Below are 15,658 nucleotides of genomic sequence, written 5' to 3'. Positions count from 1 at the left end.
TTGCGCAAAAATAAGTTGCAGCCCCAGCAAAAACCACCAAACTATAAATCCTATTAACCCACCCCCCCCCCCCCTCCCCTCACCCTCCCCTTCTCCCTAACACTTGCGCCAAGCCAACCCGTCGATGACATTGTCCGAACCCCTAGCCTGTTGCCTGAGATTTTGTTCTGGGCTTGGGCTGAACAAAATCTTGGCGAAAGCGAAAGTTTTTTGTTGCACTATACCCTGTAAGCGTTTGGCTAATGGGCTATGCCAGATGTGTGCGGTGCTATGTAACAGCGCATATTTCTGTTTCCCTTAATGTATGTCTCCATATGAAAGTCTTTCGACCAATTAGGAGTCTATTTGCTAGCCTGATAGACTTGGCGATACCCTTGACTTAAGCACATTTAAGGGAGTATATTTATTTATTACATGGTATCTCTTAGTGTCTAACCGTTTTGTTGCCTGCGGTGCATCTCGCAGAGGCAACTTGTTTCTGCTTATTGAGCTTCGATTACGCTGCCAGAGTTGCCAGACAGTTAATTGAAATAAGGGGCGTGTTGCATGTTGGCAACTCTGGAACAACACAAGAAATTGAATATTTGATTAGAAGCAGACCAGATAAACAATTCCCGGACCAGAAGTTGCCACCAAGTGGCAGCCAGTTGGAAACGCTTATTATTGGCAAGTAGAGGCAGGGGGGGAGGGCGTTCGGAGGGGGGCGGGGCAATGATTGGTGCAACATGATGTGGCAATGATTGGAATTGGAAAAGTGCAGCAGCAGCCGAAGCTGGCGAAGCCGGAGATGCTCACGAAGCGCTTTGACAACTTGCTAAGCTGCCTGATTGGCAGGCGACAAGGTTGCCACACTCTCAAACGGACAGAGAGGGGGTGGAGGGGAGGATAAGAGGGGAGGGAAGTCAGGCAGTCGCCTTGGGTTTGTAGTTTTCAAATTTCCGGCATGGAAATTCAAGCGGATTTTCCCCTTTTGTGCCGTGTCCCGGCCTGAATTTTGGCTTACCTTCAAGACTGGCGAATGCTTTCGTTGCGACATGATAGCCAGAAATCTATTTCATTTATAATTCGCAATTGGTTAAAGCGTTCGCTTTGTCAAATTCCCTGTGCTGCCTTGAAAATTTCATGAAAATATATTTAATATATATGTATATATAGAGAATAAATCATAATATTCTGGCGACCTTCTTGTATTGGGTTTAACTTTAAAATGGAAGCTGTTTAAATACTTTCTCATCTTTCTACAGATTTCTTGTTTTCGTTATTTATTTTTGTTTTAATCCATTTGAATTTTCTCGAACACCTTTGTTTATAGGTTAGTTCAGTTCACAGCCGTATTGTTTGATCTGGTTCATGAACCAGCTTCTTCACAGTTTTTGGTTCCAAACTTAATTCATCTCGGTTCATCTTGTTTTGAGTTTGAAATGAAATAATTCCATTTATTTAATTTAACTATTTTTATTTATTTTTTATTTTTGTGTTAAAAATACTATTAAAATACTGAAAATACTGGAAATTATCTAAACTGCAAATCTTTGCAGCATTATTTTACAATAAAAAATAAATAGTTTATTTTGTTTTTTTGTTATATGTATATGTTTTGGTTCATGTTCAGGTTTTGGTTTACGATCAGGTTCAGGTTCACTTTCTAGTTCACCTTTAGGTTCACACTCAGGGTCTGGGTCACTTTCAGGTTCAGATTCACATTCAGGTTCACGTTCTAGTTCATCTTCTGGTTCACGTTCAGGTTCTAGTTCACGTTCTAGTTCACGTTCTAGTTCATCTTCTGGTTCTGGATCACTTTCAGGTTCAGATTCACATTTAGGCTCACGTTCTAGTTCACCTTCAGGTTCACGTTCGGGTTCTGGTTCAGGTTCACGTTCAGGTTCTAGTTCACGTTCTAGTTCATCTTCTGGTTCTGGTTCACTTTCAGGTTTAGATTCACATTTAGGCTCACGTTCTAGTTCACCTTCAGGTTCACGTTCGGGTTCTGGTTCACGTTCAGGTTCACGTTATAGTTCATCTTCTGGTTCTGGTTCACTTTCAGATTCAGGTTCACAGTCAGATTTACGTTCAGGTTCACGTTCTAGTTCATCTTCAGGTTCATCTTCTGGTTCTGGTTCACTTTCAGATTCAGATTCGTTTAAGTTCAGATTCTGCTATTAATTCAGCTCAAAGTTCAGTTCATAGAACAAATAAACTTGAAATTTTCGGCTTCGATTCAGTTCACAGTTGAATCCGATTTTCAGCTTTTGCTTTCACTCCTCCCCTCGTGTGTCTCTCGCTCTCTCCTTCTCTCTTTACCGCTCTGTCTCTCAAGTAATGCTTCTTCTTTCCGCTCATTAGCTCAAACATATCAAATGCCAGCAATTTGCAGCTGCCAATTGACTTAATTGTTTTACAATAATTTCGCGTGTTATGAATTTTGAATGCCTCCCCCCCCCCCCCTAAACCCTCCCCCTTCGATATATATCGCATTACAAGCTGGTCAAGCGAAACTTGTGATACGGCGCGGGGGAGGGGCACAGCGAGAGAGCGAGAGAGGGAGAGAGGGAGAGAGCAAATGTAACGTGAACATTTTGCAAACAGGCTTTTAGCTTACAGTTATTTCTTGCTCTTATTTATTTCTTTATATTTATACACACACACACATATACATATATGTATGTAAATATGTATATATGTATGTATGTATGTTTATTTATCAGTTTCGAGTTACGCTTGGGCTAACGAGCTTTGCAGTTTTCGGGTGCTTTATAAAAAGCAATAACCATATTCTACGCATTGTTAAATATTTATGTTGGCCAGCCATAAAAAAGAGTATTAAAACAAAGCAAACACAACCAGAAAAAAATATATATATATATGTATATAAAAAAAAAAGGCAAATGCGGAAAATTGTGAAAAGAAATTCGCTTCATTTGGCAACAAATTGTTGTGACGGCTTCGGTCAATGGGAAATTTCATTGTTCCTGTTGTTGTTGTTGTTGTTGTTGTTGTTGTTCGCGTACATTTTTTGACGGTTCAACAACTTTTGACACACACAGCGCGTGGGTGGTTGCGGGTCGGGTGGGGGGGGTTGGGGGGAGCACAAAAGAAAGACACTTAAAAAGCAATTGGCAATTGGCGATTGGCATACGACAAAAACATAAAAATAGAAACAAAACCAAAACCGAAAAAAAATAAAGTACCCAAAAGGCAACAACAACAAATGCCAAATGCAAATAAAATACCAAAAGAGAAAAAAAAAAAACAAAAAGGCACAAAAAAAGCCCAAAATAGAAACCAAAACCAAAGCAATTAAATTTGTTCAAATCGATTTAAGCTGACAATAGACGGCAGCAGCAGCAGCAGCAGTAGCAGCAGACCTATGCAAGGGCTAAGCGCTCTCTGTAGGAGGAGGGGGGGGAATCGGGGGGGCTGCCCATAGGGCGTATGGGCGTGACACTCTATATAGCAATTACAACCGCAAATGGCAATAAAATGACAGAGTAAAATGTAACAACCGTTACACTGAATTGCGGACGGCAAAGAGAGAGAGAGAGAGAGGGAGAGAGGGAGACAGCAAAGCAGCAAGGCGGCTATTGTGGGCGTGTTCTCAGAGCACATGGCAAGCAGATCGACTGGAGCGACTGGTCGCTAGAGGGCGCCACAAACAATATACAAATTGGGACATTAGCAGACTGTGGCAACCCCAAAAATCGTTATCGCAAATTGTCGCCACAATTAAGAGGGGGGCAGGCTGCAAGAAAGGTGTCAACGGTAAGGGGGTCGGTGGGGGGGGGGGGGGGGGGGGTTGGTAGCGATATAAACTGTGCACAGGATAAGCAGCAGAGGGGCGTGGTGCCGCCAGTGTTGCCGGATAGTAAAGTTAAAGCCATTTAATAAGCATGCACAGAGAAAAGGCACTCGAATAAGGTAAATATTTAAAGATAAGCAGCGAGATCTGCCTGCCCCCCCCCCCCTTACCCCTGCCCCCACCTCTGCTCTATCTATCGAACTCTCTTTGAATGCTTTGAGATATCATTTGATTGTTTTTATTACACTCTGTGGGGCTTGTCAGTGGGAAGGGAGGGGTGTGGGGCGAGGGGCTGCACGCTGTCAGAATGCAAGAGCTCTAACAAACGGGAGAGAGAGAGAGAGAGAGAGAGAGAGAGAGAGAGATCTGAAAAATGTAAAGGGAATACGCGAAAGCCCATTGAGCAAATATTTAACAAAGCGCAAAATTGCAGCATTTTTCTTTTATTTGCATATTTAATTTGTTTTGAGGTTTTTTGCGCTGGCTCTCGCCCGCCCCCCGCTCCCCGCCCGCCCCTGCTCCCCGCTCCACCAATCCGACGCTCAACCGAAAAAAGCGCTGAAACAGCTACAAAAACAACAACAACAACCATGAAAACTGACTGGAAAAACGATTGAAAACTCTGCAAAAATAAAAAAAAGAGTGCACGACTGCCAAATGCTCTACAATATGATATTGATTCGCAGCTGAAATCATTTTCAGATATTCTTTTTTGTAAAGAAATTATCCCAGCCCAAAAGTTATCCATATCCATATCCTAGATCGCATATCATATCATGACTTATGCTCAGATGAGTTCCTAAACGATTGCAAATAGTGTGAAAACTTCTAGAAAGTATCGCAAATATCTCCCTAAATCTCTTGCATTTTAAAAACAGCGAAAAGTTGTCAATTAAGCTCACATTATAATCATACGATTCATATATGATTCACAATATGATTCATATATGATTCATATTATGATTCAATTATTCTCATGTTTGAAATATAACTAATACTCAACTTTAATCCAATTCAGCTCACATTATAATCATACGATTCATATATGATTCATAATATGATACATATATGATTTATTATATGATTCATAATATGATTCATCTAGCTAATTCTCAACTTTGATGCAATTCAGCTCACATTATAATCATACGATTCATATATGATTCACAATATGATTCATATACGATTCATATTATGATTCAATTATTCTAATGTTTGAAATATAACTCAACTTTGATCCAATTCAGCTCACATTATAATCATACGGTTCAGATATGATTCACAATATGATTCATATACGATTCATATTATAATTCAATTATTCTCATGTTTGAAATATAACTAATACTCAACTTTGATCCAATTCAGCTCACATTATAATCATATAACTCATATATGATTCATAATATGATACATATATGATTTATTATATGATTCATAAATGATTCATAATATGCTTCATCTAGCTAATTCTCAACTTTGATCCAATTCAGCTCACATTATAATCATACGGTTCAGATATGATTCACAATATGATTCATATACGATTCATATTATGATTCAATTATTCTAATGTTTGAAATATAACTCAACTTTGATCCAATTCAGCTCACATTATAATCATACGGTTCAGATATGATTCACAATATGATTCATATACGATTCATATTATAATTCAATTATTCTCATGTTTGAAATATAACTAATACTCAACTTTGATCCAATTCAGCTCACATTATAATCATATAACTCATATATGATTCATAATATGATACATATATGATTTATTATATGATTCATAAATGATTCATAATATGCTTCATCTAGCTAATTCTCAACTTTGATCCAATTCAGCTCACATTATAATCATACGGTTCAGATATGATTCACAATATGATTCATATACGATTCATATTATGATTCAATTATTCTCATGTTTGAAATATAACTAATACTCAACTTTAATCCAATTCAGCTCACATTATAATCATACGGTTCATATATGATTCACAATATGATTCATATACGATTCATATTATGATTCAATTATTCTAATGTTTGAAATATAACTCAACTTTGATCCAATTCAGCTCACATTATAATCATACGATTCATATATGATTCATAATATGATACATATATGATTTATTATATGATTCATAAATGATTCATAATATGCTTCATCTAGCTAATTCTCAACTTTGATCCAATTCAGCTCACATTATAATCATACGATTCATATATGATGCATAATATGATTTATATATGATTCATAATATGATTCAATTGTTCCTTTTAATTGTTTAAAGACTTCAAATCTAGCTAAATTCAATGTAAAACCCAATCTAAACTCAAACGAACCAGTTCATGTTCATCTGCCAGTTGTATAAAACCAGTTCATGGACCGAACTTTAAGGCAAAGCCATTCGAACTGTGAACCAAACCAACAAATTTAAACTTTGTTGTTGTGCGAGCTTTAAAACAAAACCCCAAAATAACAAAAATTCCGAAATAGATGGGCAAAGAGCAAAGCCTCGAAATGTTGGTCAGTGGAACCGCAAGTTGCATTTGTTGGCAGCGTTTACCAACACTGCCACTCGGTCTGCTGCCGTTGCAACTGCAATTGTTATTAATAAATAATTCATAAACAATTTGTTGGCACTTTTCATATTGTTTGCACATTTGAGCTGTTTAATTAAGGCCAAACTGACAAAATGGAAAGTAGAAGCCAGAAGCTAGAAGAAGAAGCTGAAGTGGGTCGACGGTTCGCAGATTGTTCGTGCCATGTTCACACTTTGACCCCAAAATAGAGAGGGGGGAGGGGCGGCGGGGGGAGCGCACAGAAAAGGCGGCCGCCCATTCAATTTGAAGGTTAAACTTCGCAATGCTCTGTGCCGCCCAGCAGGTGGGCGTGGCGGGGGCGGGCAGGGGGACAGTCAGGCACCGCAAAGTGTCACACTTTAACGGCATTTTCATTAATCAAGTCGCAAAACACGCTGACCCCTTCCCCTCCCCCCCCCCCTCCCCCCTTCACACGGCATTCCCCTTTTCCAACCAAGCCAGAAGCGAACTTTCATCCTTTGTCTTTCACTTTGCTTGAAACCTGCGGTCTTTTGTGCTCTTCCTTTTGCCCTTTCCTTTCGCCCGCTCCTCCTTCGTCTTCTTCTTCTTCTTCTGTTCGTCGTAGTTGTTTTTTTGTTTGTCGTTCCGCGGTTTTGCTTTGTCTCTGCCGCACTCTGAACATCATTTACTGCTCCGCATGTGACATTAATTGAATAACGTAATGAATAACGTAATGAAGCACGTAAACTGTCTTAATGACAATTGTCACAATTAATCAAGTGACAAAGGTGCGAGGTAAGCACTGGAAATGACTTTAGCTATGCACGCAGTGTATGTGACGTAATAAGATAAGCAGCGTAATATGACGTAACTGCAGGACACTGCTTTAACCAAACGACGTGCATATCTTATGTTATGTTGTGCTTCATTAAGCGTCAATACGTATGACGTCAATACGTGATAAACACCTGTTGCTTAACATCTGATCTAACGTTACGTAAGTGTAAAAAAGTTTGACCGAATTTGTTGAAGGCAATCTGCTCCTCACTACGCTACGCTAGCAGCAGGTTTGGGTAGATAATATTTAAGTTACGTTACGTAACGTAACGAGTGTAACATTTGTAATATACCTGAAGCTAGTCAAAAAAGCATTTTAATGGGGTAACAGTAATGCGAGATGATACGTAAGAGCCTAAAAAATCATTTGCTACGTATCACGCACAATTACGTTTACAGAGTTTCCTAAGTGAGCATACGTTGACGCACAATTTGCTTAACACGAGCTTTAATTACTGAACAGCTCGCGTTGACAGCCCAACGACGTAACGCGGCGACCTCATTACGTAGTTGTGCAGAAATTAATTGCGCGTTTGTAACTCGCCCGCTGCCATTTACTTTGTGAATGATTTGTTACTGTTGTCAGCGCCAAGTTGAAAGCCTTTCTCCTATTTGTTTTTTGTTTGTTCCCCATTTGATTTTTTGCTGGTCGCTTTGTCGCTTTTTTAATTGTGCAGCTGTTACCGTTAAAGCAGCCGCTGCGACCTTTACGCACATTTAATCTACATCTTAATGGCATGCAAATATCTCCCTCTCTCTCTCCCACTCACACACGCTGTTAAGCAACCTTCACTAATCCGCGCATTTCTTTTCAGCTGGCAACTGCACTGCTAATTGCGAGCTTGGAGCCAACCCACAAGAAAAACAACGACAACAATAAGAAGGAGGAGGAGGAGAGCATATAAAAAAAAGAAAAGAGGGTGCGCCTTAATTAATCACAGTCTTGTCTGTCACGAGCAGCAACAAGAAGAACACAAAGGAGAGCTTAAAATCAAATTAAGAGAGTCGCCAAAGAGCGCGCGCGCACGCACGCAGCGCCCTCTAGCGGCAAACAGCAGCAGCAAGGTCAACGTATAAGACGATACAAGCCAAGGGGAGATCAGTATAAGACGTTAAACAGCAACCCAGCAACCAGCAGCATAACAGTATAAGAACTAACAGCATTCTCTTAACATGGCAGCGACAATGTTACGGCTGCTGTTAGCGAGCCTCGTGCTGCTGCTTGTGATGCTGGCGCAGGAGTCGCTCGGCCACCGGGATTGGATGCAGAACTGCAGCAATTGCCATTGCCATTGGAATTCGGGCAAGAAGAGCGCCGACTGCAAGGGTAAAAAGCTAACAAAAATACCGCTAGAGATGAGCAACGAGATGCAGGTGGTGGACTTCTCCCAGAACCAAATACCCGAACTGAGGCGCGACGAGTTCCAGGTGGCGGGCCTGCAGAATTTGCACAAGATCTACCTGCGCAACTGCACCATACAGGAGGTGAATCGCGATGCGTTCAAGGGTCTGGCCATACTCATCGAACTGGACATGTCCAGCAATCGGATCAGCCAGCTGCATCCGAACACGTTCGAGGGCCTCGAGAAGCTGCGCAATGTGATCATCAACAACAACGAGATCGAGATACTGGAGAGCCGGCTGTTCATCAATTTGCCCTTCCTATCGCGCGTCGAGTTCAACAACAATCGACTGAAACAGGTGCAGCTGAACGTGTTCGGCGGACCGCTGACCGCCATTTCGCTGGAGCAGAACCAGCTGACCCATCTGCACAAGGAGACGTTCGACAACCTGCCCAAGCTGACCTACCTGTCGCTGCAGGGCAACGCGTGGAACTGCAGCTGCGATCTGCAGCAGTTCCGCGACTTCGCCATGGCCAAGCGCCTCTATACGCCGCCCACCGACTGCCGTGAGCCGGCCCAGCTGCGCGGCAAGCTGTGGAGCGAGGTGCCCTCCGAGAACTTTGCCTGTCGTCCGCGCATTATCGGCTCGGTGCGCTCCTTTGTCGAGGCTAATCACGACAACGTTACGCTGCCCTGTCGCATTGTCGGCACACCCCGTCCGAATGTCACCTGGATCTACAATAAGCGCCAACTGAATCCCAATCCCAACGATCATCACATACGCATTCTCAACTCCGTCGAGCAGCAGCAGCAGTCGGAGTCCGGCCAGATCATGACGTCGGAGCTGCGCATCTACGGGGTCCGCAACTCGGACAAGGGCGCCTACATCTGTGTCGCCGACAATCGGGGCGGCAAGGCGGAGGCCGAGTTCCAGCTGCTGGTCAACGGTGACTATATGGGCGCCTCATCCGGCTCGGACGGAATGGGTGGTCTGGGCATAAGTGGTGCCATCGGCGCCTCCACCAGCGATCCGCAGACGAGCATATTCCTGGTCATTTGCGTGATTGTGACCACATTTCTGGTGCTGCTCATCTTTCTGGTGCTGACGCTCTTCTGGTACTGCCGCCGCGTCAAGACCTACCAGAAGGACAACACCATGATGAGCGGCGATGGCTTGATCTCCTGCAAGCTGGACAAGACCCACAACAGCTCCATGCTGGAGGGCTCCGTCATTATGGAGATGCAGAAGAGCCTGCTCAACGAGGTGAATCCCGTCGAGAAGCCGCCCCGTCGCACCGACATCGAGAGCGTCGACGGCGGCGACGATAACCACGAGATCAAGAAGACCCTCTTGGATGAGACTGCCTACGGTAAGTGAAAGAAACTTCAAATTAGATAAGTCATTGGGTGCAGAGGAATAGGCAATGGCAGAACAGAGTGGCAGAGTAGTTATCCTCCAACTGTAGCTCATAATTAAAGAGATAAGTTGAGATAGATGCAAACCAAGAGAAGTGAAAGAAACTTGAAATAAGATAAGTTATTGAAGGAAAGCAACAGTAACAAATCAGCGGAATATAAAGACCACAGAAAATCGAAATTTCTCCTTAATAGAAGAAAAAAAAACGAAAGAATCTTGAGATTAGATAAGTTATTAAGAAAGAGGAGAAAAGCTGGCCCCAATTTGCAAAGAATTTGCTGCAACTGAAGCTCACATTTAAAGAGATAAGTTAAGATGGATGAAAGCGAAAGGAACTAGAGAGATAAGTTATTGGCGGAAAGGAATAGGGAATTTCTATGTAACGCATCAGAGGAATAGGAAGAGCAAAGAAAAAGAGAAGTTCTCGTCAATGGAAGAAAAAAGCGACAGAATCTTGGAATTATCTAAGTTATTGATGAAAGGAATAGGGAATACCTATGCATTAGAGGAACAGGAAGAGCAGAGTAGAAGAGAAGTTGCTCTCCAACTGTAGCTCATATTTAAAGAGATAAGTTTAGATAGATGGAAGTGACGAAAGCAGTGAAAGAAACATGAACAAATCTGAGGAATAGGAAAATCGCATAAAGAGGAAATTTCTCCTTGATAAAAGAAAAAAAAAGAGAAAATCTTGGAATTAGATAAGTTATTGAGGAAAGGAATCGGGAATTTCTATGCAAAATAACGGAAGAATCTTGAGATTAGATAAGTTATTTGAGAAAGGGATTAGGGAACTCAGATGTAACGACTCAGAGGAATCGGAAGAACAAAGGAAAAGAGAAGTTCTGCTCACAAGAGGAAAAAACCAAAAGTTATTAAGGAATTTCGATGCAACACAGAAGAAGAGAAAAGCTGGCCTCAATCGAAAAGGATTTGCTCCAACCGAAGCTCCCATTAAAGAAGATAACTAAGATAGACGAAAACGCAAGGAAGTGAAAGAAACTTGAGATAAGTTATTTGAGGAAACGAATATGGAATTCCTTTGTTCCGAAGAAGGAAATTTCTCCTCAATAGAAACATTTTCGACTCGCATATAAAATGCTGTTCTCAATGCTTTAGAAGTGAGAAGTTTTTTAATCGAATAGCCTTGCAATCGATAGTATCGATAAACAACTATCGATGGGAAAGCGCACAGTCTTGAAGGAGGGGAATACCCTTACCCGAGATAGAAATGTGTAGATATATCTAGATAGAGTAGAGGGGAGAGTGAGGGAAAAAGAGAGATAGAGATAAATGCAGAGAGAGAGAGAGAGAGAGAGAGAGAGAGAGAGAGAGAGAGAGAGAGAGAGAGAGAGAGAGAGAGAGTGTACATTAAATTGAAAATGGCGGCGCGGCTCTTCGGCTTCGGTTTGTCCATTCACAATGGACACGCGACATGTTGTCTGCTCAGCTGTGTGTGTGTGTGTGTGTGTGTGTGTGTGTTAGTCGAGTGTGTTTGTGGAAATTGCACAGTTGATCTATTTGTCGAATATTTCCAGTTGAGTGCAGCAGCAGTTCGACAATTTAGCTTCGCATTTTTTGCAGCAACATCAATGCCAATACACACACGCACACACACACACACACGCACACACACGCACACACACACACACGCATACACACAACTAGATTTGTATAGACAGACATTGAGATACATTTGTATCTATTACTTCCGCTGCATTTGGCAACATTGGCCGCCAGCTCTGGTAAACACAAACGCAAACAGACAACCGAACAACCCAAAACAAGCAGCAACAACAGCAACAACAACAGCAACAGCAACAACAACATTGACAACAACAACAACAACAAGATGGACAACAATTTGGCGGATGTTTGCTTTAATTTTGCAATTGGCAATTGAATTGCAATGACAATTGAAAAACCAATTGAATGCAATTGATGCACTCCCAAAACTCGTTGTTGTTGTTGTCGCTATTGTTGTCGTTGTTGTTGTTGTTGTTGTTGTTGTTGTTGCTCAGATTTGTCGAAAAACAATCACAAATGGCATGTGCCAAAAAGCGCCACGGCAGGCAACCGCAATCGATGCGCATTTATCGAACAACTGAAATCAGCATGAAAAATGTGCTGCCAAAGTAAGGTATAAATTCAGGGCATGCTCTCAAAATTCAACATCATTTAGTTCAGAGCAGCTAGCCAAGCTAATTGTGAGCCTCTAGCTGAATAACAGAACTGGGCATTTTTGTATTTGAAAAAGCTGTGAAAAAGTAAGGCAAGAAATCAGGCACTCAACTAAAAGTTAGGCAAAGTTGTGTTAAACTAAAGGGAATTTACAAAAATTAAGCTACATTTTCGATTGGATACACGAGTAATTTAATTTAGTTGAAGCTTACTTTAGCTATGGGAAAAAGGGTAAGGGTATTCCCTAGAGGAACTTTGGCAAAAGTCAGTTCAAGTTGTTCAAAAGTAAAGGAATCATTCAGGGCCTATTAAAAAAAACTCAACTAAATTACTTATGACGAGTAATTTGGTTTAATTATTTAGGGATAGTAGGTAGGTAGATAGTAAAAGTAGGGGTATTCCGTTTAGGAACTTTACTCACAAAGTAATGCAAATTGAAATTGAAGTCAGATGAAGTTATGAAAATGCAATAATGCCGAATATAATTCTGTGAATAGTTAAATGGGCAAAAGCTAAAAAAATTTAAGGAAAAAGTAAGGGTATTCCGTTCAGGAACTTTAAAAGAAAAATGGAACATTTTCTGTGAATAGTTTGGTAAAATAAACAAATGCGTGAAAAATGTTATGATAAAGTAAGGGAGTTATTCAGCACCTAAATAATTTTCGTATACGTTAGTGTAAAAGTAAGGGCATTCCCTTCAGCAACTTTACTCAAAGTGTAATAAATGAAATCAGATAAAGTTGCGATAAAGTTGTGTAGAAGAAAGAGATTAACTTTGTGAATAGTTCAGTAAAAGCGTGATAAATGTTGTGAGAAGGTAAGCGAATTATTCAGGCACAATTCCATAAATATTATGATAGTTAGCAAACAGGAAAAAGTAGGGGTATTCCCTTCAGTAGCCCAACGAAAACGCAGATAAGTTGGCGAAAGGGAAAGGATTATGATTTGGGGCTTATTCATGGGCTAATTACATACAAAAAAAAAAAAAAAAAATTTCCTAGCTTTTAGCTGAATATAAAAATTGAGAAATTTTTATTTTCAGAATTGAATCATATTTAGATGCCAAAACAAAAATAGAGAACACAGCAAAAACCCAAAGAAAAAGGTATATACCGCATGAAAATTGACAACAACAACAACAACAACAAAATTATATCTAGAGAAATATCAAAAGATGAAGAAGAAGAGGTCTAATATTTTCGAGCTTTATTTATTTATTTGTTTAGATAAAAAACTTATTAGTCAATGTCTTAAGCGAGTCTAGAGTCTGGTTTCCATATTGGGTTGATTTTAGAAGATTTATGTTTCTTTTTTTAAGTACAGTGTTCACTCGTCAACGCGAACATCTAGAGAGTACGTCCTCCGGTCTAGAGTACGTATTTAATACTCAGTTAATTTCTTTCCTTAGTTCTATTATTCATTTTGTGTTTCGCATTTTCGAATATTATGTTTTTTTTATGATTTTTATCGGTTGGGAAAATATTGAAGGGTATTCCCCATTAGTTCGAACCAGCGACTTTTTCTTTGGCACTTTTTCGAGGTTGAGAAAAGGGCGAGCGAGGCGAGTTGTTCAACAAAATGAAAAGAAATCAAAAAAAAAAAGAGAGTTAGGAAAAGCAGGAACTGAACTGAAACGGAAAATTGTAAGTTGAAAGTTGTAGGAAAATGCAATCTAGTAAGGAAAAGCTGGGAAAATTGGATCAGCTTGGGGCCACAACTTGAACTGTTATTTTTCTATTGGTCTATGCAATTTGGCTTGCTTCAACTAATTATGATTATTCCTTTTTTTGCTCTCCCCCCCCCCTATTCCCCCCCTCTCCACCGGCGCATGCAGCCAATCACACGCGAGACGATGAGACGCACTCTGTGGCCCTGTCGGATACAACAATTACGCCCCGTTCCCGTCACACCTACGTTGATGATACGTACGGGAATAGCCTGCCGCCGGATTTGCTGGCGTTTCCCGCCCGCGTGCCGCCCACCTCGCCATCGATGCAGTCCTCGCAGTCGAACATACCCGATCAGATCATCTACGGTATACGCTCCCCGCCGCCGCCGCTCACCAGCCCCGTTTACGCGCACATGACGCCGCACGGCATCTACGGCACCACAACGATCGCAACGGCCAACCACAACGGCTTCATGACCCTGCAGCATCCCAAGACCCGCAACCTGGCGCTGATTGCCACCGCCAACAGTCGCCACCAGCAGCAGCAACAATTGGCCGCCGCCTTCCAACAGCAGCAGCAGCAGCAGCAACAGCAGCTGGGATCGTCGTCGTCGTCGTCGGCATCGCCGTTTCTGCCCGCGCCCGTTGTTTACTCGCCGGCCTCGGCCGTGGTCATGAAGCAGGGCTATATGACGATTCCGCGCAAGCCGCGCGTGCCCAGCTGGGCGCCGAGCACCTCGAATGCGGCAGCAGCCGCCGCCCAGCTGCAGCAGCTCGGCGAATTTCAATCGCCAACGTCGCCCAATCCCAGCGAGACAGGAACCGCGACCACCGTCGAGCTGCAGGCGGAGCCTGTCTACGATAACTTGGGGCTGCGCACCACGGCCGGCGGCAATTCGACTCTCAATCTGCACAAGGCACAGAGCGCACAGGCTGCACTGGGCGGACAGGGCGGCGGCAACGGGGGGCAGCAGTACAGCATGCGGGATCGCCCGCTGCCAGCCACGCCAAGTCTGACATCGGTGGCATCAACATCGGCATCAACATCGGCATCGGCATCGGTGGGCAACGCCAGCAAGATCTACGAGCCAATACACGAGCTCATCCAGCAGCAGCAGGCCATGCAGGCCGCACAACAGCAACAGCAACAGGCACAACAGCAGCAGCAGCAACAGCAACAGCAGCATTTGTACAACTCGGAGACGGAGCCGCTGTACGGCGGCAGGCTGCACGGGATTACGATATTGCCCGGCTCGAGCATTAGCGGCGCCGGCCTTGGCTCGCCCTCCTCGACGCTGGGCGGAGCTGGTGGCTCGCCGACGCCCATGGCCATGCCGGGCGGGGAGTCGCCAAAAATGGCCAAGATACCGCCAAGGCCGCCGCCGAAGCCCAAAAAGAAAATGTCCGTAACGGCAACGCGCAGCGGCCAGGGCAGCACAAGCCAGCTGTTCGACGACGAGGGCGAGGATGGCACCGAGGTTTAGTTTACCAAATATTTGCGCAGAATCCACTCAAAATGCAATCGCAAATTAATTCAAATTGCCTTTTTAGCAGCAACAGCAGCAGCAACAGCAGCAGAACATGAAGATGAAGTTGAAAAGCAGGTTGATAAGGAAGATGAGGAGCACGAGCAAACAGTAGCAGCAGCAGCAAGGGGTAAAGCAGATGATGAAGAGGAGCATTAACAACAACGACAACAGCAATAACAGTAACAGCAACACACAACAGAGAGCAGTTAACAGATAACAGCTAACAGCTAACAGCTGGCAGCTAACAGCAATGCACAGCTGGCAACGTTCAACGGCAAACGCTGTTAACTACAAAGCTCGAATCACTTCAACAGCAGCTTCTGTCAA

The 15,658-nt window shown here is 42.7% G+C and overlaps 1 protein-coding gene across 1 annotated transcript in view; it reads left to right on the top strand.

Moving 5' to 3' along the window:
- Positions 1–15,565, top strand: part of kek5 (kekkon 5) — a 240,563-nt gene extending 224,998 nt beyond the window's left edge. The window contains exons 5-6 of the mRNA XM_064700194.1: positions 8,011–9,908; positions 13,968–15,565. Of these exons, the coding sequence (XP_064556264.1) occupies positions 8,369–9,908; positions 13,968–15,286 (2,859 nt within the window). The 5' untranslated portion in view covers positions 8,011–8,368 and the 3' untranslated portion in view covers positions 15,287–15,565. The remainder of the gene's footprint in view (positions 1–8,010; positions 9,909–13,967) is intronic.
- Positions 15,566–15,658: the final 93 nt, after the last annotated feature.

Source organism: Drosophila montana, unplaced genomic scaffold (genome assembly GCF_035044405.1).
Source record: "Drosophila montana isolate Dmon_TW-CO22-7 unplaced genomic scaffold, ASM3504440v1 contig_1687_1, whole genome shotgun sequence".
NCBI classification, from domain to species: Eukaryota; Metazoa; Arthropoda; class Insecta; order Diptera; family Drosophilidae; genus Drosophila; species Drosophila montana.
This window is presented reverse-complemented; position numbering and strand designations above follow the sequence as displayed.